The 24,684-nt window shown below is 38.6% G+C and overlaps 1 protein-coding gene across 1 annotated transcript in view; it reads left to right on the top strand.

Moving 5' to 3' along the window:
• Nucleotides 1-24,684, top strand: part of Ppef1 (protein phosphatase with EF-hand domain 1) — a 101,845-nt gene that overhangs the window by 14,964 nt on the left and 62,197 nt on the right. The window contains exons 2-4 of the mRNA XM_038316719.1: nt 10,194-10,321; nt 12,484-12,544; nt 21,414-21,577. Coding sequence (XP_038172647.1) covers nt 10,194-10,321; nt 12,484-12,544; nt 21,414-21,577 — 353 coding nt within the window. The remainder of the gene's footprint in view (nt 1-10,193; nt 10,322-12,483; nt 12,545-21,413; nt 21,578-24,684) is intronic.

The raw sequence follows: 24,684 nt of genomic DNA, 5'->3' as shown, positions 1-24,684 counted from the left end.
CACTGGTTCCATTTTCTTCCAATTTTTAAATATTGGAATGCTTCTGGGTTCCTCTTGGGCCTCTGACTTTGTCACCCTTATGCTCACCTTTGGTGGCATTATGACTTTAATTATGGCTTTCACTTTTCATCACATCATATATTATAATTCCTACTTTATTGAAAATTATCGTAAGAACTTTTCTTTCTAAAAGGAGATTACTTGTTTTTTCCTCTCAATTATAGTGAATCAATCACTTTTTGATATGGTGATATGTTTGCCTCAAGATTTGTGTAGGGTTGATATTACAAACATATTGATGTTTAAGTAAAATAGAAAAAAATCTCAAATCAAGTCAAAATAACAACCTAGTTCCAACAACGTTCGTATTCTATATATCAATTAAATGGATTTTCAATTTTTTCTTTATTTTCTGTGTGATTAGCCCACCTTTGCTTTTAAAATCCTAAGTATTTTCAACCGGGTGGTGGAGGCACATGGCTTTAATCCCAGTACTCAGGAAGAGGAGGAAGGTGGATCTCTGTGAGTTCGAGGCCAGCCTGGTCTATAAGAGCTAGTTCCAGGACAGGCTCCAAAGCTACAGAGACACCCTGTCTCAAAAAAGCAAAACAAAACAAAACAAAACAAACAAACAAAAAACCCTAAATACTTTCAATACCTCTTAAGTGATGTGATATTATCTGTCTAAGCGACTTTTTTCCACCAGCTTAAAGTTTCTACTAGATAATGTGCCATATTTATGGTTGCATCCTGTTAATCATTAGAAAATCCTGTTACAGAGAGACATGTTTCAAATTAATAAAGGGCAGTGCCTAAGCTCCAGTTGCCAATTATTTTCCAAAATCAGAACATTTATATAATTACAATTCATATTCTATTAGGCTTTTAGCAAGTGGAAATGACAAAATACTGATTGTTTTTGACCTTTGAATAACAAATGTGGCAATATAACTCAGATTAGTAATTAATACCAAGGGAGACAAAACAGAATTGTCATCAAAGATATTTAATATTTTTAAGTAAGATTAAAGATCACTACTGGATTGGTGCATAGGGCACATTTCCTATGAGAAAAATTTTAAATAGTTGACAATGATGTTGATACTTTAACCTAGCTACATTTTTTAGATAGTTAAGAATATAATAGCATTATAAATTAGTTATCTTCACAATAATGATTCTTTTAGAAAATTGGATATTGCTTTTGTCCTTCTCTGAGCACTTTACTGAGCTGTCCTGTTTTATTTTGATGTTACCTAGATATATCTTCACATTTTCCTAAACTAGGGGTATAGCCAATGATTACATTTGTAATGTAAACTTGCATAAGATAGCTGTTTGTAATCTTTGTGCTGGGTCATCTCCCTACTAGATAAAATAGGGCTTCAAATGGGGTGTTTAAAAATCCAAGTCTTAATAAATATAGAAGAATGAGTTGGGCTCCCAAGGTCCAAATGAGGAGCAGAAGGAGGGAGAACATGAGCAAGGAAGTCAGGACCGTGAGGGGTGCGTCCACCCACTGAGATGGTGGGACTGATCTAATGGGAGCTCACCAAGGGCAGCTGGACTGGGACTGATGGAGCATGTGATCAAACCAGACTCTCTGAATGTGGTTGTCAATGAGGGCTGACTGAGAAGCCAAGGACAATGGCAGTGGGTTTTGATTCTACTGTATGTACTGGCTTAGTGGGAGCCTAGTCTGTTTCCATGCTCACCTTCCTAGACCTGGGTGGAGCGGGGAGGACCTTGGACTTCCCATGGGGCAGGGAACCCTGACTGCTCTTAGGACTGGAGAGGGAGGGGGAGGGGGAAAGAAATGGGAGGTGGGGAGGAGGTGGAAATTTTTAATAAAGAAAGGAAGGAAGGAAGGAAGGAAGGAAGGAAGGAAGAAAGAAAGAAAGGAAGAAAGAGAAAGAAAGAAAGAAAGAAAGAAAGAAAGAAAGAAAGAAAGAAAGAAAGAAAGAAAGAAAGAAAAATAATGAGTTGGAACATAACTGTTCTGTGACCACCACAGAAGCAATTGCTTTAAGCAAAACCCAGTAGATACTTTGTCGGATAGACTATACACATAGTCTCCAAGCAAGTTACTGCCAATTGTTCATTAAGAGGATACAAAACAGTACTTCTTTGGTAGAGGATTTCTGGTCCTGTGAATACCACCTTTATCAAGCTATCCAAGTTAGCATAATCATTAATGAGACTGAACATCATGTGCTTATTTTTTTAATTGTTGCTTTTTACATTTTTTAAGATTCACTTATTATTTTATGTGTATGAATGTTTTGCATGCATGTATGCATGTGCATCATAGGCTTGCCTGGTGCCTGTGGAGGTCAGAAGAGGGCACCTGATCTGGAATTGGAGTTATGCATACTTGTTAGCCATCATGTGGATGCTGGGAACTGAACCCTGGTCCTCTGCGAGAACAATAGTGCTCTTAACTATTGAGCCAGTTTTTCAGCTCCATCATGTGCTTCTTGATGGAACTGTCCCGAAAAAGACATATGGCTTATTCCAGAAAAAATATATAGCCCAAATTGAATTGAGAAGAAATAGCAGAAAAAAATAAAATTGAGGGATATTTTATAAACAACTATCCAATACTCTTCAACAATTTCAGTGTTGAAGAGATGGGCTGAAGAGATTGTTCGGTCGGGAAATTTCCCTTAACTTGTAATTCTTCAATAATTCATCATTCTGATACACCCCTTGGCCCTACAATGCTTTTCGAGGCCTCAGTTCTTTGACCTCCTGAGTTGAGCAACCACCTCTGCTACTCAGATTCAGTTGCTTACTTTCATTCCCTGCCACAGTGGCTTACCTCTGAATCCTTTGTAGTTATCATCTCTTCCGCTTACATTTTGTCTACACCGAGGCCTCTATGCCTCAGACTCTGCCTGTATATTTGTTAGCTTCAGTTCCCTCTGCTCTTCATTTTCTTCTCCATTCATCCTCCCCTCCCCTTGCCCCTGCCAGTGAACACATTAGCCACGGCAATCACATTGTAGAGTACTTAAAGAGGTATATGGGGAGTGGTGGCACATGCGTATAATCTTAACACTTGGAGACAGAGATGAGGATTGCAAATTCCATGACTGTAGAGAAAGAACCTGCCATAAAGCAAACAATCAACAAAATCAAACAAGACTTGAGACAAAAGATAATACTAGGAAAAAAAATAATGTTCTTGAAACAATTGTTATCGACTTTGGCCACAGTTCCTTGATAGCAAAACCAGAGTTGTTTGTAGTTTTACTTATGTTTTTCTACAGGGATAATTTATTTATTCGTTGTTTATTTAGTTACATTTAGGAGTTCTAGGGATGAAAAGCAGGGTCTTACACATAGTAGTCAAGTGGTCTTCCGCTGAGCTACATCTGTATCAAGTCCTATGTAGAATCGAATAGCCTTTCGAATTTGTCTTGTTTTTTCAGAAGTTTCTGCTTGAGCATGAAGTTTTACTCATCATAGTTTGCCCTTCAGTAGTTATTTTCAACTTTGCTGTGTGCAATAATAGGTTGGCTGCAGCTGTGTCCCTAAAAAAGCAGATGGTTTGAATATTTTCTAATTGGAAATGATCTTAGAGAGCACATAAACCCAGCGTTGCCAGCGTTCACCGGAGAAATGATGACCAGAGAGGTCACATGATTTGCCTGAAGTTACACCTGGCACCTGGTTCAGTAAAGACCAAAATGGAAAGTTTTCTAATTACAAATTCAGAACTTAGCTGGTTTGGGTTTTGTTTTAACTCTTACAGGTAGGTGAATGAGCAAGTATATAGAGTGTAAAACACATGAATTTTAATTCTTACTCTTCTCTAACTGGAAAGCCAGAGGTTTCTGACAAGGATAAAATGATCATCTCCATTGTCACTTGAGGAAAGCGATGGTTCTAAAACACCCATCATCATTTGGAGATGGCTTTAGTTTCTTGTTTAAGAACAGGTCTGGAGCTGGGATGATGGCTCAGTGGTCAACAGTACACAGTGCTTTTGTAGAGGAATGCACCCATATAAGACAGCTCAAAAGCAGCTGTCACTCGCTTTCCGAGGGTCTAATACTTCTAGCTCCATGGGCACGTACAATCACACGTAAACACGCATACGCATGCGCACACTCACAATTCAAAAATCTTTTTAAAAAACGCCTTTCAGGGACTGGCAAGCTGATTTAGTGTCTAAAGACCTGAGTTTGTTCCCTGGCACCCATATAATGAATGACAGGAGAAAATTGACTCCTGTAAGTTGTCCTCTGACTCCCATATGTGTATTCTAGCACACACACACCACCACCACCACCACCACCACCACCACCACCACCACCACCACCATGGACACCAGTAAATAAATAAGTGTAGTGTAAAAATGCAAACTTATGTCTTTCAGGACCATCCCTTGCTCTGCAGGGGAGCCAGACCAGAGTTTGTGGGATGAGCAAATCTTAATAAGCTCTTTGCTTTCCTCGCCTCCTAGTTTAGTCATTTTCTACTGATCTGACAGAATACTGCAGACTGTGGAATTTATAAAGAAAAGGCATTTCTCGCAGTGCTGGAGACTGGGAAGTCAAATATTAAGGCATTGCCATCTGGCGAGGGACTTCTTGCTGCCTCATAACATGACTAAGGACATTGTGTGGTCAGAGAGCCTGTGCACTCAGACGAATGGAGCTACACCATCCTTTCCTCAGGAAGCCACTCCTAAGATAAAAGTACTAATCTATTCATGAGGGACCTAAGGACACCCCAGAACTCTTACCTCTCAATATTGTCATGCTAGCGGTTACATTCCTTTTTTGTTTATTTTGTTTTAGTGTGCATGTGTGTGCACCAGTGCCTCATTATGTTGCCCAGGATGGTCTAGAACTAACTGTGTAGTTCAGGCTGCATTTGAACTTACTGCCTTGGCCTCCAAAGCGCTGGGGCTCCAACTGGGAATCACCATGCCTTGCATGACTGTGACGTTTGACACAGAAGCCATGGCACTGTTCAAGGAGTAGGCTTTGTGACCATCTCATGTCTGCAAAGCATGCGCTCTTGCAGGTGGCAGCTATAGAACATAGCTAAACAAAGCTAACAATAATGACACCTGTGCTCCCCACAAAGGCAAACCGTGCTCTATTCTTACTCTGCTTTGAGCAGTTGAGGGAATAGGTGCTTTTCCTTCTCAATTAAAGCCTTTTGTCACGAGAGGATCCATTCTCTTTCCAGTTCATTTGAATTCCTTTTAATCAACTCTATTGCCCTTGTGCTCCGTGTCTTCCTGACTGGCTGCCAGGATCCTTAAAGGGACATTAAGAGTGTGCTCCTCCTGGTGCTTCCTCAGAAGGCCTCTGCCAGTGGCATCTCAAAAGCAGAGTCTGAATGCCTTATCATTCCAAATACAAAACTTCTGTTTTAAGGAACTGCCTGCCAAGGAAACTCTTGATTAAAAAAAAAAAAAAAAAAAAAACAAGAACCAAGCAAGATAAGACATCTCTACCAGTCAGCATAAAGAGAAACACATATAGAAAGGGAGAACCTCTGATCCTTGAGCTCTTTTCCTTTTGTTGGTTTGTTGTGTTCAACTTCAATGTGGTAGCTTTTATTTTATCTTACTATATTTTATTTTGTTATATTTTTTAAAAATGAATGAATGAAGGAGGTAACCCAGACCCAGAAAGGCAAACATGGTATGTACTCACTGATAAGTGGATGTTAGCTGTAAAGTAAAGGATAGCCACGCTACAATCCACAACCCCAGAGAGGCTAAGTAACAAGGAAGGCTCTAAGGGGAACACGTGTATCTCCTTAGGAAGGAGAAATGGAGGAGATTTTACTAGTGGACTGGGCAGGTGGGAATGGGAACAGGAGGAATTAAGTGGCAGAAAAGGAACAGGGGGAAAGTATGGGGAGAGATGAATGGAATCGGAGGGCATTTGGTGGGGCCTGGTCCCCGTGGAGTAAGAAAAACAGGACATGCTTAGATATCAAGCTTCCGACTTCCTGGATCCTCCAACCTAGGCCCTATTAGAGTTCTACACTGGTATTTTGAATACTTGGGCCACAGTTGACCAATAAAGTGGGTTTTGATCCGTACCTTACTGTTATCTTTTTGAGCATTTAACTTCCTCAGAACCTCTCCAGGAGAGGTTAGGAGATCGACAGACAAGATTAGGCATACCAACAGCAGGCCCCTAAGACCTTATTTGGTGGCAGAGAGTCCACCTACATGCTGCAGGGTAACACAGCCCCTCCTCTTGGTTTGAAAATTCCAAAGTAGTGCCAGGTAGAACTGAGGGGTTGTTAGCTTCAATCCATCCAGCCCAAGGAGGTGAAGATCTGTGTTGTCTAGCACTCACCTTGCTTGACAGCTTAGAGCTGCTTCAGGTCAATGTGTAAGAAGGTCTGTCTTCCTGGTCTTATTAATCCTCTGCAGGAGGAGAAAAAAGTTACTGCCATATGTAACCTTTGGGAAGCAACAGCATAGATTTAGTTAAGGTATCAAGCCATTTTTTTTATCCCCAACATGCATGGCTTTTTTTTTTATTGCCAAGTTGTTTTTGTTTGTTTTTTAATAGACTCTTATCTCTGGTGATGGTCATTATTGTGACATTTTGAAAGAAATTTTTAAAATTAAAAAAATCAAGTAAAAGGTTGGTGAACATTTGCTTTGTGCCGGACATCGTGATGTAGATGATTTGATTTCCTCCTTCCTATGAATTGTCATCAGCCACAGTTTGCAAAATAAGGCCACTGAGGTCCAGAGATAAATTGTTGGAGGTTACCCTGCTTGGCAGTGAGAGAGAATGCGGATCTCAAATTCTAGAACCTGGGTGCATGATCATTGTTCTGTAGAACCCCAACATGGCATTTGGGATCAGCCACAAATCACAAGGCAGCGTGTAGAATGGGTCCCTCTTCTCATCATGGGTTGTACTCTTCTCTGTAGAAACATCTCTACATAAAAGGAATGATGTCACTCTGCGGTAACCCTCACAGTAAATATGAACTGACCTGGGATTCTCTCTTTGTTAAGATAGAGTGTCAGATAGTCCAGGTTGCCCTTTAACTTGCCTTGTAGCCAAGGACCACTGAACTTTTGCTGCTCTGTCTCTGCTTTCTAAGTGCTGGGATTATACATGGTAACCACCACACCTGGTTTTACACAATACTGGGCATTGAACCCAGGGTTTTGTGCATTACAGGCAATTGAGGTATAGTCCTCCAACGTCAAATATACTGTGATTCTCTTCTTTCCTTCCTTCCTTCCTTCCTTCCTTCCTTCCTTCCTTCCTTCCTTCCTTCCTTCCTTCCTTCCTTCTTTCCTTCCTTCCTTCATTTTTTCTTTTTCTTTTCTTTTCTTTTGTTGTCTTAACCATTTTTGTTTCTCTAATAATCTATTTCATAGAAAATGTATTTTGATCATATTACCCCATTTTCTCTTTTACCCCCCCCCCACTGAACTTCTTTTCCCCTACAAATCCCCTTCCTACTTTTCTAACTTTTTTTGGGGGGGGGGTCACACATTTAATTAGGGTTGTTTGCATGAGCATGGGTTTACCACTGGCTAGACTATAAAGGAATATGACCCCCCCGTCCCATATCAGTCATTAAATGCCTGTAGCTCCTCATGGTGGGATGTTGAGGAGTCTAGTCATGTGCAGGTAATCGGCACTGATGTGAGTTCATGGATGCACTAGATGTGACATCCAGTCACGTCCAAATGACAGCATTTCACAATGCTCTTCTCCATTATCTGGCTCTTACATACTTCTTGCTCCCTGTTCCTCGATGCTTCCTTAGCTTTGGAGGGGGTAATCTAGATGTGCCACTTGGGGATGAGCACATAATAGTCACTTATGGGGATAGAGAGATGGCTCAGCAGTTAACAAGCACCTGTTGTTCTTACAGAAGACCCAGATTTTGTTCCAGGCAACAACATCATGACCCACAACCACCTGTAACTCCACTTTCAGGGATCTAACACCCTCTTCTGACCTCTGTGGGCACCAGGCATGCATCTGATGCATATACATACATGTAGGCAAAACACTCATACATATAATTTTAAAATAGATTTTTAAAGTCTCTTATTAACAGCTCTTTGACTACTTGTGAATCTTTGCATTAATCATGTCCCACTCACACAGAATTTCTCTGACCCAGACTGAAGGCAGCACCAATCTATGGGTATAAACATAAATCTTTAGAAGGCAGTTTGACATCATGTCCATTTAGCCAAATAATAGTAAATTTCCTCCTGGAGCCTATGACCTTCTTGGCCATGAGCTACCAGCCAGATCTATACTACCAGGAAGGACCTTCCTCTTTTAGAGTGGACCTCAAATCCCATCAGGAACTGGTTAGTTACCCCCCCCTTAACAACCATACCACTCTTGCTTGGGGTAGTGTATTATAGCCTTCAGAGTTCACAGCTGGCTAAGACTATTGATGACTTTTCTCCTCTCAAATTGTACATAGCACCTTCTGGCACTAAACTAGCTGGCCATCAGGGAGGAAGCTTCCAACTTGATTTACCAATTGAATTACATGAGCGATGTAGCAAACGCACACCAGGTCTCCAGAAATAGGGGCTTGTCATCTAGTTTTGGTGGGTAAACAAGAGTAGTAACAACAGACTGTGTTATTTGGGGGGGGGGACACCTCTGGGATCTCTCTGACCATCCTATACCTGTGGAATATCTGACTCACTGCTGTCTGAAGACTTTCACTAGACACCAGGATGAGAGGCTCCTTTCCCTTCCACATCCCTGTCTTTCCATCGTGCCTCAGAATAGAACCCAATGAATGCAGGTGTTTACCTGAGAAAACAATGACTCCTCCCATGTGGGGTAGAATTTCAACCATGCCCTGCACAGAGACCAAGCAGAGACAGAAGGACGTTAGCTCCCATTCCTCCTTGTGTTGGGAAGGAGCAGAAAGGGTGGTATATGTAGTGTCCAGTTACTGCAGTTAGTAGTCTTTTAGTATACGGTGTTTGTTATTAGTCAATGAAAAGAAAGATCCAAATGAGTCAGGGAATAAAGTAACTGGCCCTAGTGGAAAGAACTCAGGGTTTGGACTCAGATGTCTATGCTAGGTGACTTTGAACAACAGACTCGCTGCTCTGAACTCAGTTTCCTTACATGTGGCATGGAGCTGATGATGTTTGTGGGCACTGAAAGTTTCAAAGCAGACTGTTCTATTATTAAACAGAAATCAGCTCGGTTATCTATTATTAACATTATATTATTTGACATTGTTAATTCTAAGTAGATGAAACTCCAGTGATCATTCTTTCTGCTGTATCATTGTATAAATGGGGACACTGATGTACAGCAATCAGTCAGCATCTCTTTGGAGGTGAAAAGCTTGGGCCTTGGGGTCAGATCTGTGTTCAGATTTTCCCTGTACATTTCTACTTAGTGACTAAGTGAGCTAAGTGGGTACTTTGACCTCTCTTAGCTTCACGGTGTTGGGAGGACTGCAGGGACTCCCTAATTATTTGGTGAACTTTGTTGAACAGTAGCTCTGCGCTTGGTGAATACAAGAACTCTCGAGGAAACTGAGACTGAACCTGGAAATGGGAGCTGATAGAGAGGACATGGAGTAGAGCCAATTAATGGCTTGCTCCTCTTGGCATATTTAGTTTGATTTCTTAAACCCTCGAGGACCACCTACCTGCCCAGAGGTGACACCACCCACAATGGGCTTAACCCTCCCACATCGATCACTCATCAAGATAATACCCTATGGGCCAATCCTATGGAGGCATTTTTTTTTCCAGACAGGTTTCCCTGTTCCTGTATATGTCTAGATTTGTATCATATTGACAAAAACCAACCAGTGCACTCACATTTCCCAGGGTTTATTTAATCCGTTCCTTCTAACGGTGGCAAGATACCCCCATGGAAATGTATTCGCTGCAAGTCTACACTCCTTTTTCTAGTGACTGACAGGCAGGAAGCATGGCGTTCAGGCAATTTTACCTTAAAGCTTCTACCCTTAATGGTTATGACATCGTTGTGCTCTGAGCTCTCTGAATGTTTGAGCCTTAAGAACATTTTATATAAAGCATAAAGGTCAATCTCATTGTTTATGATGTTCCTATTTTTTTTTTAGGACGAAGAAATTATTGTTTTGGTTAAAACACCTGCTTCCCTCAAAGCTATAATGTAATTGTCTTTCTCTGCCTTTCATATCCTGTGGGTCTGCAGCGCTGGAAGCAGCGTTAGTCATCCAGAACTGGTACCGGCGGTACAGAGCTCGACTCAGGGCTAGACAGCATTATGCCCTCGCCATCTTCCAGTCTGTCGAATACGCTGATGAGCAAGGCCAAATGCAGGTTGGTTTGGCAAGCATCTCTTTGTTTCCCTCTCCTCCTCCTTCCCTCCCCTCCTCTCTGGCGCTCTCCCCTCTTCTTGTTATTGAAAGAATGCAACTGTGGGTCTGTTTGAAGCTGAGGAGCCTTGATGAAAGGCTTCCATAGAGGCTGCAGTGACATTGGTTTGGAACTAGTTGTTGAGAGATTCTGATTTGGGGAGATGGTATTTCTCCATTTTGAAGCTCCCATTTTTAGAACAATGCCAGATGTCTAGCTAACTAATAGAAAGTATTTTTTCTATTTTTTGAGCATATTCCATAATGGTAAATGAACTTATTACTTTATGAATGGAAAAATAAAAAAATGGAAGCGGGAGGGTTGAACCCAGAGCCTTGTGCAAGTTAGGAAAACACTGTACCACTGAACTATATATCCCCAACCCCGAAAGAATAGCTATGTTTGCATATGTTCTTGTGTATGTAGGTGCAGGGGCGTGTGCACATCCAAGCGTATGTGTGTGGAATGGGTATCATTCCTCAAGAGCTGTCCACCTTGGCTTTTTAGAGATAGCATCTTTCATTAAGATCTAAAACTTCCCAACAGGGTTGGCTATGAGGGAAGTGATTCCTGGGGACCATCTTATCTCAGCCTCCCCAGTTCTGGGATTACAAGTGGATACTGCCCTGTTTTTATATAAGTTCTGAGGCTCAAACTTAGGTTCTCATGGCAAGCACTTTGCCAACTAAGCTAACCTCCAAAGCCCTTCAGACAGGCTACTTTTAGACCTTAAGAACAGAAGGTTTTCCAGGGAACAAGCCTATGAAAGTTATAAAAGAAACTATATGAATGTGAAAGTCCTTTATAAAACTGGTGGTACAAATTCATAACTCTTGCTTTGATATTCACTAATAAAAAACGAGTACCTTTTACCTATAAAATGATCTTAGAAAGATCCCCAATATAGTTATTAATGTAAGACCAAACTTACATAGTACTACCTAGAGTTTATCTCATGTATGCAAAAAAAAAAAACCTAACCATTCAACCAAATTCTAGAAAAACATACACAGCAGATTCTGCATAGTGGCTACTGGCAGGGACAAGGGTGAGTGGGTAGTGATATTTATTAAGGGAGACCTCATTTTCCTTTGGTGTTTTTTAAAGTTTTAACAACCATATTTAAATATCAGGTTATGGTCCTTAAAAATAAACAAATTTCAAAAGGAGTTAAGTTGGCAAATCTCTTCTTGGTAGCTATTAAAATGATATCGGTTAGGCCAGGCATGATGATACATGTCTTAAATTTCAGCACTCAGGAGACAGAAGTAGGAAGATCTCTGAGTTTGAGGCCAACCTGGTCAATATAGTGAGTCTGAGTACAGCCAGGGCTATATAGTGAGGCCTGTCTCAAAAAAAAAAAAAAATAAAAACAAAAACACACTACCACTACCACCACCACCAACAAAAATCCCAACAACAACAAAAGACATAGGGCATTCAGTGTTCCCTTTGCTTTGATTAGGACCTCATAGAGTTGGCTGTCTTTTTAAAAGTATTTAGTTTTTTTGTGTATGTGTGTTTTGCTTTCATGTATATCTGTTCACCTTGTGTGTTCAGTGCCCATGGAGGCCAAAAGAGAGCATTGCATCCCCTGAGCCTGGAGTCACAGGTAGTTATAAACTGCTTGCTATGTGGATGCTGCCCATTGAACTCTGTTTCTCTGAGAAAGCAGTCAGTGCTCTTAGCCACTGAGCAATCTCCCCAAGCCCATGTAGGCTGTCAATTTAAACAGTATGAATTTTGATACCAAAGAGATCACAAGGAGACCATAAGGAACAAAGAAGTCAGGAAGAACAATACCTTCTGGACAAGGCTAACTTCAGCCGATCCCATGGACACTTTAAATGTGAATTACATTATCATTTGTCCCATGCATGGCAAGGAGGTGGAGAGCTGGGTTGTTACACGTTTGCTTTAGCCAGTTCCGTATGGGCAGCTTCCCAGGAGGGATGCATATATAATTTCTATGCAGCTCAGTGTGGTGCTGCCCATCTGTGACTCTTGGCATGTGCTGTAGCAGGAAGATGAGCACAACAGGAGAATAAGGGACTTGCACAGAACTTTGCTGTTTGCTGCAGTGGCTCAGACTTTATTAATGATTTATATCATTTTATCTTGTTCAGCTGTCCAACTTCTTTTCCTTCATGTTGGAAAACTACACAAAGACACATAATGAAGAGTCAGGTAAGCAAAAAAAAAAGTTTTAGCCTGTTAAGGTTTTATTTACTTTTCTTTTTAAATTATGTGTGTGGGGTGATGCGTGGGTGGGTGGATAGGTGTGTGTATGTGCAGGTGAGTACAGAGTCCATGGGAGCCAAAAGAGGACATCAGACTCTCTGGAGCTGGAGTGACAGGAGGTTATGAGCCATGCAATGTGGGTGCTGGGAACCGAACTCAGGTCTTCTGCAGGAATAGTATGTTCTCGTAACTGCCAAACAATCATTCCACTTCTAAAATGTAGTCTTTTGAAAAGCAGTTTTATATATTGAATTGTCTTCATTAAAATGTAAACGAAGACAAGAGAGGCTATGCAATTAAAGATGATCCCCTTTCTTGTCTGTGTGACACCTAGCAACTAAACTTTGCTCAACTTGTTTTTATTCCCCATCTGGATGGAATTTACTAAGTCAGCCTTTAATTAAAAAACAAAATTCAGCATTCCTTGGTTAAATATTTTGTCTTGAACCACAATCTATTAATACACAACAGAAGCTTAGTAATGAGGATCTTGTGTTTTACCTACAGAAGTTTTATGCTAAGAAATCTAAGTATTTTGAGTAGTGCATGCAGTGGAGTCTAGGTGAAAATGGTAGATTAAATGTAATATCTTTCCCTCTTTCCACTCAGTCTGTCTGCTGTGTCTTCAGTCTTTCCCCCAAAGTTCATGCAACATGGTGAAAGTGGGACCTGTAAGAGCTGTTGAAGTTAGAGACTCTTCCCCCATACCGGATTATTTGAACAGTGGTGACCTTATAAATTATGATCGCTCATTCCTCTTCCTTGCACCTGGTCTTTTGCTGTGATGTTTTCAGTCATGTTATAACTTAGAGCACAAAGTCCTCACCAAACATTTCTCCTTAATCTTAGATTTCCAAGACTTTAGAACCCGTAGTCAAATAATTTGGTTCTGGTATGGAGACTGTGGGTGATTTTTCTTTTATTTCTCATTTATACTTAAAATTTTTAAATCCATAATATATTATAATTGTTTTTTTAATTTCCTTTAAAAATTGGCAACAGTTTCAGACTTAAGGTACATGAGAACTCACTTTAGTTTGATTTTTTGTCTGAACAAGAATTTAAAGGAATCCAAAAACAACTAGGCCCATTCATAAACTTGTGTTTGCTTTAAATTATCCAGTTTGTGGTATTCTGTTATAATACTATAAACTAGACTAAGGTACTTTCTGTGATGTTTTTTATAGTTTATATTATCTACTTATCTATCAACTATATAATCATTTTGAATTGATACAGCCAATATAGGAGTTTAAAATTATAATTATTCATAAGACATATATTTCTCATGCTAAATAAAATCTGTCTGTTACTTCCAAAGTAGATGTCAAACCCAAAAGCTGTTAAGAAGGAAAACCACCTTGGGTAAACCATTTTTAATTCTAACAATGTGCAAAGTGTTTAGGAGCCCTACTCTGTATATGCATGTGCATGTGTGCCTCTGTGTGTGTGTGTGTGTGTGTGTGTGCGCGCGCACACACATTCAGAGGCCAACAGAGGATGTCAGGTTACCTGCTCAGTCACTTTCTACCTTATCCCTTTAACATAGAGTCTCTCATTGAGCGTGGAATTCACCATATTTTAAGTAGGCTGACTGGCCAGCAAGCCTCATATTTCTGGCTTCTACCAGTGATGGAGTCACAGAGTGTGCAGCCACACCTGACTTTTTATGTGGGACTGGAGTGGCCACACTTAGGTCTTCAAACTTGCCCACGGAGCCATCTGCCTAACCCGCTAAGAGCATCTTTAAATAATCTGATAAATGATTTTTCCCTAAAATTTCCTTAACACACACACATACACACACACACACAGATAGAGAGAGAGAGAGAGAGAGAGAGAGAGAGAGAGAGAGAGAGAGAGAGAGAGAGAGAGAGAGAGAGAGCTCACAAATGTGCCTTGGTGTATGTGTGGAGGTCAGAAGACAACTTGCAGGATTTGGTTTTCTCTACCATGTGGGTCTTAGGAATTAAATTCAGGTCATCAGGCTTGGCAGCAGGCACTTTAGCCACTGAGCCATCTTCCCAACCTTTAAATGCTCTTTAAAGGGGTGAGGAGAGAGGTAGTAGCATAGTTCGAGTCAAGTACATATGTATGAAACTAAAGAACGCATTTAAGGATCCACAGAGGCTTTCTGAGTGGTAGAATAGCCAAACCTGAGGAGGGGGAACCGCATGAAAGTAGGTTCTTTGCCATTCTCTCCATTTTAGGTAGCTGCAGTTTAAAGACAGTCATTTGTGCTTCGTGTTCTTGGTCAAAAATGTTTGGGGGAGAAATATAATAATGATGAAATGAAGCGTGTCTCTCTCTGCTAATCATCTACTATTTCAATCTAGACTCACTTCATCAGAGTCGCTTATATGGGTTTCAGAACCACAGATGGCTGGGTTACAGCTCAGAGATATTTATTCAGATTCTCGATTTTTCAAAATCTGCATTTTGAAAAAAACTTTGCAGATGATTTAAAAATATAACAGAATGTTTCTTCTCAAAGAAGGGAACAGTGTTTTCCTTGGAATACAAAATACATTATAGGAAAGTATACAAATAATATATGACTGAAATTTTCTCAAAGAAAACATGCCCAGAAAACAGGTACTCAGAACAAGAAACAAAGCAGAATGGCTGGGGATGGAGCTCGGTTGGCATGCAGGGGCCCTGGGCTCAGTCCCCAGCACTGCAGAAATCAAGCACAGTGACACATGCTTGCAGTCTCAGCTTTTGAGGAGGAAGTAGGAGGACCAGAAATTCAAGGTCATCCTTGCTACATGAGACCTTGTCTCAAAAACCGAAAATATACCCTCAAACCATTGTTGGAGTCACAGAAGCCTCCCTTCTGCCTCTTCTGGCTGCAACCCGACGTCTACTGCACTATGAAACTAGTTTTGAACGTCTATACCATAAGCTAGTTAATTGTGCTTGTTTTTAAAATTTATTTATTAGTAGAAACATCCAGAATAGACCTTGAATCTAGCTTATCTTACTCAACATTATACTTGTGAGATCATTCATGTTATTGTAATTTAGTCACTCCTGTTGTTGGCTAACATTCCATTTTAGCAATGTACTATAGTTTATTCATCCTATTGTTTATGTGTGCTTGGGTTGTTTGCAGTACAGTTGTGCTGCTGTGTAAATGTATTTATGTACATGTCCCTTTTGGCGAACATACACATTCTTCTCTTCACTCCCTCCTTCTCCATTCTCCTGCCTCCCTCTCCTCTCCTCTTCACCTTCTTTTCATTGCCAGAGGCAAAATTTAAGTATGTATAAGGTGACTTTATCTATGTAGATCAAACTGACTTTGATCTCATAATCATCCTGCCTCAGCATATTGAGCACTGGAATGACAGGCATATGTCATTATGCGTGTACTTTGTAAGTTGATTTCTCATGCTTTGGTGGGAGGATTCTAGAACGCCTCCACCTTGGCCTGTTTAATTGAAGTACTACGATCTTTTAGCAGCTAGAAAGTCATTTAGCATTCCAAGATATAGAATCCAGGTTAGTGATTGATTTTTTGAAGTGCATAGTATCTCAAGACATTTTGGTTCTGAAAGAGGGGTCCTAATGTAGTATTCGTGCTGGCAAACATACTGCATCTTATGCAAAACTTACTTCTACTAGCTTATGTCCATGTTCTTCTACTTGCAGAGCTAAAACAGATTCATAGACTTGAGAGAGAGTAGAGTGCACATACACGTTCCCAGTCTGCATTTTACAACAATGCCTTCTACAGTCAAAAAAAAAAAAAAGGCAAAGTTGTCTTAGGTTTATACAGAGACTGGTGGGAGTAGGCTGAGTCAGGTGCAAATGTTGTTTAGACTTTTCTTTGAACTCACCATCAGCCAAAGTGTCCCCTCAGGCCACATAGTTTACATACATACATACACATATACATACATACATACATACATACATACATTCTTAAAGAATGTATGTATGTATGTATATATGTATTTATATTTTTAACTTTTGTGGCACTAGAATATTTTAATTTTTGTTATTATGGTGAATAAAATATTTTCCAGCATGCTATCTTCCCATTACTTATTTGGAATATCCCATTAAATATTTATATTTATATCTCATCTTGTGCTTTTACTGAATATTATTAGTAGCTCATATATTTTTTTCAGTAAACTTCACCATGTGTTTCAATAATTTATATCATTTCATTTAGTATTCATGACAAACTAAAAAGATTACTAGTATTAATTATTTACCTTTTATAAGAATGAGGGTCTGAGGGTACCCTTCCAAGGTTACTTATCAGGGATAAAAATGTGATTCAAGCCTGTGAGATTAATCTCTGTATTGTATTTAATTTCCTGATCAAATTTTGGATTTTTTCTTGAGTTTATTTTTTAATCACATCAACAGATTTTGTTATTATATATTTTTGTATAATAGTTAAACTCTTCTTGTTTCAGCTTCATGTCTTATTGCATTGGTTAAGATAGCAGAAGTATATTAAAAACAAATGAAAGTAGGTAGCATTTTTTGTTGATTTAATGGAAACCAATACACTTATTTAATTTAAAATTTATGCCAAGAATATATCCTTCCATTCCATTTTTTTAATCAAAAATTGATAGTTAACTTTATTAACTATCATTTTGGTACCCATTGAATTTAATATATGAACACTAATGATTTTGACACAGATTTAAGGTTAACTTTATTAGCTGTCATTTGGCATCTGTTGAATTTAGTATATGGACACTAATGATTTTGACACAGACTTATAATTAGGAAATGAAACAACTATAAATGTTGCCAAATGATGCTTTTCCTTGTTCAGAAACATGTGGTTTTTTTTTTCAAAGTAATGTGTGGGTGGTATAAGCTGATATTATCTATGGGCAAAAATTATGGACTTCAATTTTTATACTTTTGCCCTTTTTCAGATGAAAGAAAAGATTTTTTATTCAAGTTTTAATCACTAGCAGTGATGAAATTTGCTTGTTATTAGCTAGTGGGAAAGAGAGAAATGGCAACATGGGTGAAGGCAAGGGTTTAAAAGTTATTTTCTTATAACAACTTGTAGAAGTATCATTTGTTTGTGTTAATATTTTATTATATTTAATTAGTTTAGATCTGTGTTTACAAAGTTATAAATCAAATAACTAAGGATTAATTCCAATTTAATGTTGTATGAATTTTCATATATTGCTTGCATTCATTGAATTATTGCTTATTAGTTATGGGCCGTAAGGACAATATATGCATTAGAAATGTTAAAGCATGTCAGGCAGCGATGGTGCATGACTTTAATCCCAGCACTCAGGAGGCAGAGGAAGGTGGATCTCCGTGAGTTCAAGGCCAGCCTGGTCTAGAAAGTGAGTTCCAGGACAGCCAGATGAATAAATTAAAGACTCAGTTTTCATACATTATACACACTAGTTATTAGAAGAGAATCTCTGTTACTAATTTTTATCTTGCCAAAAACCCAACAGAAGGATAATGATTTAATATAGATTAATACTTGATATTGGGGCTGGAGAAATAGCTCAACAGTGAACAGCATTTGCTGCTCTTGCAGAGGGCCCTGGTTCATTTCCTAGTGCCCACATGGCAGCTCACAATCTTCAGTAACTCCAGTGCTAGGGAGTCCAATGTCATCTTCTTGCCTCTGTGGACACCATATATGTATGTGATGCAAAGATACATGTGCAGGCAGAAATTCATATACACAAACTAAAATTAAAATAAATTAATCTCAAGTATTTCATATTGCATAGTTTTACTGAAGAATTGACTTAGAGAAGTAGAATTTGCATTAATTTATCATTAAACTTTTTATGAAATAAGGGTCATTAAATATCTGGAAGAAAGGACTATACTAAGCTATTGATTTGAAAAGAATACTTTGTTTTGTTCTTAAAATAATTGAACTCGAGTTTTCAGCACTGACTAGCATTGATAGAATGTATTTGTTACTAGCCAATGGGAAGGGGAGAAATGGCAGCATGTGTGAAGGCAGTGACCAGGAAAATAGAATATTTTCCTAAATTAAAAATTGTTAGCATTTTTCATGATCTATTAAAATTAATTCTTTTAGTTAATGCACAATCAACAGTCTTTATTGCTGATGTAGTTCCTTATTTATCAATATCAGCGCATTTAATGAGAAATTAGCAATCCTCCCCTTCTTATAACACTGCCTGATACTTAGCAAGCATTCAGTAAGTCAGAGCTATCTATTGTCTTCTTGTCATTGTCGCGGTCATCATCATCATCAATTTTGTTATTGAAACAGTAGAGTTTGGGACCCGACCTGGGAAGCCTGCTGAGTTTTGAAGGATGAAGATAATTATCCAAAGCATAAAGATAAAGAAGAAAGAATTGGCCCAGGGTAGAAAAAAAAAATACTAGGAGTAGTAAATGTAGAAATGTCCATCTAAGCAGATATGTGATCCAGGGATAGTGTTTTAAATTAGAGATGTCTTTGGCTATGTTTTATTGTATTACAAAGCCTAAAGAGAGGGTTACACTGAAGATGGAGACAATAGAAAGTGACTCCCCAGGCTGCCAAGCTTCTGAAGACTTGGAAAGGGCCCGCATGTGGGGAGGGGGGTTCTCCATATGTATTGGCATCTACAAATCTATATACTCAACTGCTTTCTCTTTTCTGCTAGCATCCATGTTTTAGTCAAGTGCATTTCAAAAGTTCTACAGTCTTCCATGAACACTACAGTCATGCCATAAATATACCTCACCTAAAACACAAGGTCCCTCAGTTAGAATCACATGTGCTCCATGTTTGCTTTCTTTCCTAGAGTCTATAACAAAAACTTTGTCTCTGTTAGCTGATGCAGTGAAACTGTTGGGGTTTCTGTGGACAGAGGTGTTATATTCCTAAGAGTTGCCTGATATTTCATCTTTCCTTTGCAGAAGGACAATTCCCAAATAAAATAGATGGCGTGATCATTAGGATAGTTAAGGAAACTATTTAGGCCTCACTGCCTACATGATGAATCTGAAATCAAATTAAAGAGGATGTCCTGCACTTCTGGTTTCTAGCATAAATTGAAAAATTCAGTTTTCCCTAAATATCAGACCAAAATCAAAGGAGAAAAATGTCTGCTGACCACATTGAATAAATGTTATTATACCTCAGTTCCACTTTTTATAAAGTATTATCTACTATCACCAAAATATACTGGGATTACATAACAATTTATAATATATTTTAATGAAATTGTTAAATGTTATTTCCTAGTTTAGAACAAGTTTTCAAATTTACTTTTTGACTTACTGCTCATCATAATTGATCATGGAAAACATATACTCTGTCTACATCAGATAGCATCCTATCTTTTATCGGTGACCAACTTTAGATATTCAGAAAAGATATGGTTTTGGTTTTTTTGTTTTTGTTTTTTTTTGCAGAGAACTTAGGGTGATAGCCTTAATAACAAACATGTGGTTATGATACCGCAAAGGAGCCACAATATCTCAGTGACATAGGAAAAAATGTGTTTTTTTTCCTAGCAAGTCTATAACTTAGCTGAACATTTCTGACATTGGCACAGTCGATTTGACAGAATTTTTAATATTGGCTGGAGTTTATTGATGTGTCTAGAGATCTGCTGGCTGTTAGCTGATCTAGGACATCGTTGGCTCGGTTTATCTGCTCTGTTCCATTTAATCATGGCCTTTCGGTAGGAAAGCTTGGGCTGAGTGGAAATGGCTGTGTTCCCAAACAGAGAACACGGAATCATATAAGGCCTCTTGAGACCTGGACTTGGAGCTGGTAGGTAGCTCTTGAAGCACATTTTTTTCAGAATAGTTTAAAGTAATTAGCCTAACTCATCTCGAAAGCAAGGGAAAGATTCTCTTGAGGAAGATCACGTTGTAAGAAGCATAGATAGGGGTGCCTACTGGAGCCTTCTCAGATGAGGATGCAAACCCTCGAGATGAGGAGACAACCAGCCCAGGGCAATAAAAAGGCACCCAGGATTCACTACTAGCCAATAAATCTGTCTTCTAAAGGGCCAAAAAAAAAAAAAAAAAAAAAACAAAAGAAGCATATGGATAGACGTTAGGATGCAATGTTGAGGCCACTTTGCAGCTACTCTATCACATTCTCTTGCACCTTTCTCTGCCTGAATTGTCTAGGTTTCTGTTCAGGGGCCTGTTTCATTGGCAACTTGGCAAGAAATGATTGTGGGTCTCAGCTACACTAAATTGCCTTAGTAAATGGGCAATGCTGGCAGACTGTTACCATACAGAAATATCTAAGAGAGAGGGAGTGGCCTTTGGTTATTTTTTGCCTATGGTTTGTCATTTAAGTTGTATCTGCTTTGTTCCCAAGAAAAAAAGAAAACCACAGAAGAAACATTGTACATAGAAACAAATCAATTAATGCTAAGTAAAATCCTCTGAAGTATTTAACAAGGGGAAAATTGAATGTTGCGGTTTAATTTCGTGTAGATCATGAATAGCAGCAGCTGCTTAAACCAAATGCAGCACATTGTTCATACTTTTAGCCTTGCTCGTAAGGATCTGGTAAGAGTGAACCAAAGGATCAGACTTCAACTTCAGAACATCAAAATACCTTGACTGACCAGTTTTTCATGTGCTTCGTGGTCTTCTCCCCATTGATTATGGACTCACTGCTTTGATGAAGCGTAGTTCCAGAAAGGGATGATGGCGGGTACCAACTTCAGAATTAGATATTCATCATAGTTTTAGGTGCGCTCTGTCGGCATTCATAGCAGTATAGTGTCTTGCACAGATATTTAAGAGTGTTTTTGAGACATTAGACTGCTGAATCCCCATCTGATACCTCTTTATCTTTCCTTTCCAGCATTAGTAAGTCAACTTTTTGAAAAACCTATCCAGGAAAACAAGGATAGACAGGAATATTTGGGGGTGATAGAAGTGCCCGACTCTTACGATGGTCCTCGACTGCAGTTTCCTCTCACGTTTACTGACATTGATTTACTTCTTCGAGCCTTCAAGAAACACCAGGTAACCTCAACAGAAGCTGCTCTGGTTCTTGTTCACACCTATCAGATGCATGGGGGAAAATGTTGTAACATGTATTTCCATGGAAAATGGTTTACATTTTGTGACAGTCACTCTCTTTGTTTAACCTAAAAAAATAGATGTCTCCTCAGGTGTCTGCAGCATCTCCCTTTTCATTTTCTGAGAAGAGTGCACAAACAGTACAGTTTGATATTTAAAAGATATGGCTCAGCAATTTTAATGTGATCACAGGGTTGTATCCTTATTAGCACTAATTATAGAACATTTTCATCATTTCCACCTATTATTCCTTCCTTTCCCCTAAATAGCTACTGTTCCACTTTCAGTCTCTGCTGATTTGCCTATTCCAGATATTTCATATACATGAATGAAGTTGTATTATATTGGTTTGTTTTATGTTTGGCTTCCTACACTAAACACAGTGTTTCTAATATTTGTCCATGTTGGAGCACATATCAATACATCATTTCTTTTTATGGCTGCATAATATTTCATTGTATACTACACATTTGTTTACTGATTTCTCAGCACATTGATATTTGAATATTTTATACCTTTCGGCTTCTATAAATAATGCTGCTAGCAAATTCACATACAATGTTTTTTTCTGGCTGTGCCCCCATTCACTTGGTTGTGTATATGCCTAGGAGAGGAATTCTGAGGTTATATAGCTAACTCTATGTCTAAGTTTTTGAATAACTGCTCAAGTTTTTCTGCAAGCAGCTGAATAGTTTTACATTCTCCCAGCTATATCTTTTTGATACTTACTATTTAATTTGGTAATGGCTCTCCTAATGTATTTGAAGTGATGTCTAATTCTAGTTTTGACTGCCGTTTTTCTAATAATGTTCAGTCTTTTAATCTACCAGCCATTTGTAAACATTTGGAGAAATATCTATATAGAACCTTTGCCAGTTTTAAATATCAGTTATCTTTTTATTACTGAGTTGTAAGGATTCTCTCTAGATATAAGTGCCCTACCACATATATGACTTGGAACTATATTCCCCTTTCTTTAGTTTGTCTTTCACTTTGTATTTTTTATTTTTGAGATTATAATGTAATTACAGCGTTTCTCCCTTCCCTTCCTTTTCCTTCTCTTTCCTTCCCTCCCTTTCCCTCTTTCCAATCCCTCCCATGTATCCCTCACTACTCTTCAATTTCTTGGCCTCTTTTTCACTAATTGCTGTTACAAGCACATGTATACTCATATACATTCCTAAGGATAACCTGATCAGTATGTATAATGTTACTTGGTTGTATGTACCAAATGGTCCTTTCTTGGTAATACGCTTTGATATACAAAAGTTTTAAATTTTTTTGAAATATATATATATATATATATATATGCATGTATATATATGTGTGTGTGTGTGTGTGTGTGAGTGTGTGTGTGTGTGTGTATTTTTGTAATCCATTGCCAAACTCATGATCATGAAGATTTCCATGTGTCTTCTTCTAAGAATTTTAAAAAATTTTTTATCTGTTACATTTAGGTTCATGACCTCTTTAGAGTTAACATATAACAAAAGTGGGCACAGTTATTTGGTTGCAGGTCTTAAAACAGTGTTGAATATTTTGTCTTTGAGTTTCATGTTAGCTGCAGGTTTTCCCCTTTCTCATGCTGAGGAAGTTGCCTTTTACTCATAGTTTTTTACGTAGTTTTCACATAAAAGATGTTGGATTTGGTTAAATGTTTTTCTTATGTCAACTGTAGTGAGTTTGTGTGTGTGCATGTGTGTGTGTGTTCTTTCATTCTGCTCATATCTTAAAACACATTGATTAATTTTCTATCTTCATATTTATTTTTATTTTATGTATATAAGTGTTTGCCTTCATGTATGTGTGTGCTACATGTGAATACCTGGTATGTATGAAAGTCAGAAGAGAGTATGGGATCTCCTAGAGTTGGAATTATAGACAGGAAACTAACATGTGTATACTGGGAAGCAGCTTATGTTCTTTGTAAAAGCAGCAAGTGCTGTGTGTGTGTGTGTGTGTGTGTGTGTGGGTGTGTGTGTGTGTGTGATTTTTTGAGACAGGGTTTCTAGTAGCTGTAGAGCCAGTCTTGGCACTCTGTAGACCAGGCTGGCCTTGAACTCACAGAGATCTCCCTGCCTCTGCTTCTGCCTCCCGAGTGCTGGGATTAAAGGTGTGTGACATCACCACCCAGCCAGCAAGCGCTTTTAACTGCTATGCCATCTCTTCAGCCCAAGGTCTTGAACTTTCTTTGTTAGAGGGTTTTGGTTACTGATCTAATCTCTGCATTTTTTTCAAGGCCCATTCAGATGTGGTTTTATTTCATCCAACTTACCAAATTTATTGGTATACAGTAACTCATAGTATTGTCATAACCCTTTGAAATGTCTTGAATGTTGATAGTGATTTCTCACTTTGTTCTGATTTTTTACCTCCATATATACCCAAGTTCATTATTTCTCTGTCTCTCCCTCATCCCTCCCTCCCTCCTTCTCTCCTTCCCTTACCACAGTTACTTTACTATAGGTAAATATTTTTTTTAGAAAAAATTGTTGATGGTTTTTAAAGAATCAATTATGGTTGACTCTTGATTGCTTTTAAAAAACGCTATTATCTCTTCTATAATCCTTATTTTCATTCAACTGCTAGCTTTGATTTCAGTCTATTCTTTTTCTAATGCATTAAATTCTTTCCATTTACTTGATTTCTGTTTTTTTTTATTTAATTTTTTATTCCTTTTACATACCAACCACATTTCCCTCTCCCTCCTTTTCCTCTCCCTCTACCTCCTACCCACCCATGTGGTTTCTTTTCTTTCAATTTGTTTATAAATTGGATTACATTGACAGAATTTTGTATGTTGAGCCATCGCTGCATCTCTGGAATGAAACCTACTTGATCATAATGGATAATTTTTTATGTATTCTTGGATTTGGTTTGCCAGTATTTTATTGAGTAATTTTGCATCAATGTTCATGAGGGAGATTGGTCTGTAATTCTCTTTCTCTGCTGTATCATTGTGTGACTTGGAATGCAGGGTAAACTGTAGCCTCATAAAAAGAGTTTGGCAACGTTCTTTCTGTTTCTATTGTGTGGAACAATTTGAGGAG

Source organism: Arvicola amphibius, chromosome X (assembly GCF_903992535.2).
Source record: "Arvicola amphibius chromosome X, mArvAmp1.2, whole genome shotgun sequence".
NCBI lineage: Eukaryota > Metazoa > Chordata > Mammalia > Rodentia > Cricetidae > Arvicola > Arvicola amphibius.
The sequence above is the reverse complement of the archived record's forward strand: the minus strand, read 5'-3'. Positions and strand labels throughout refer to the sequence as shown.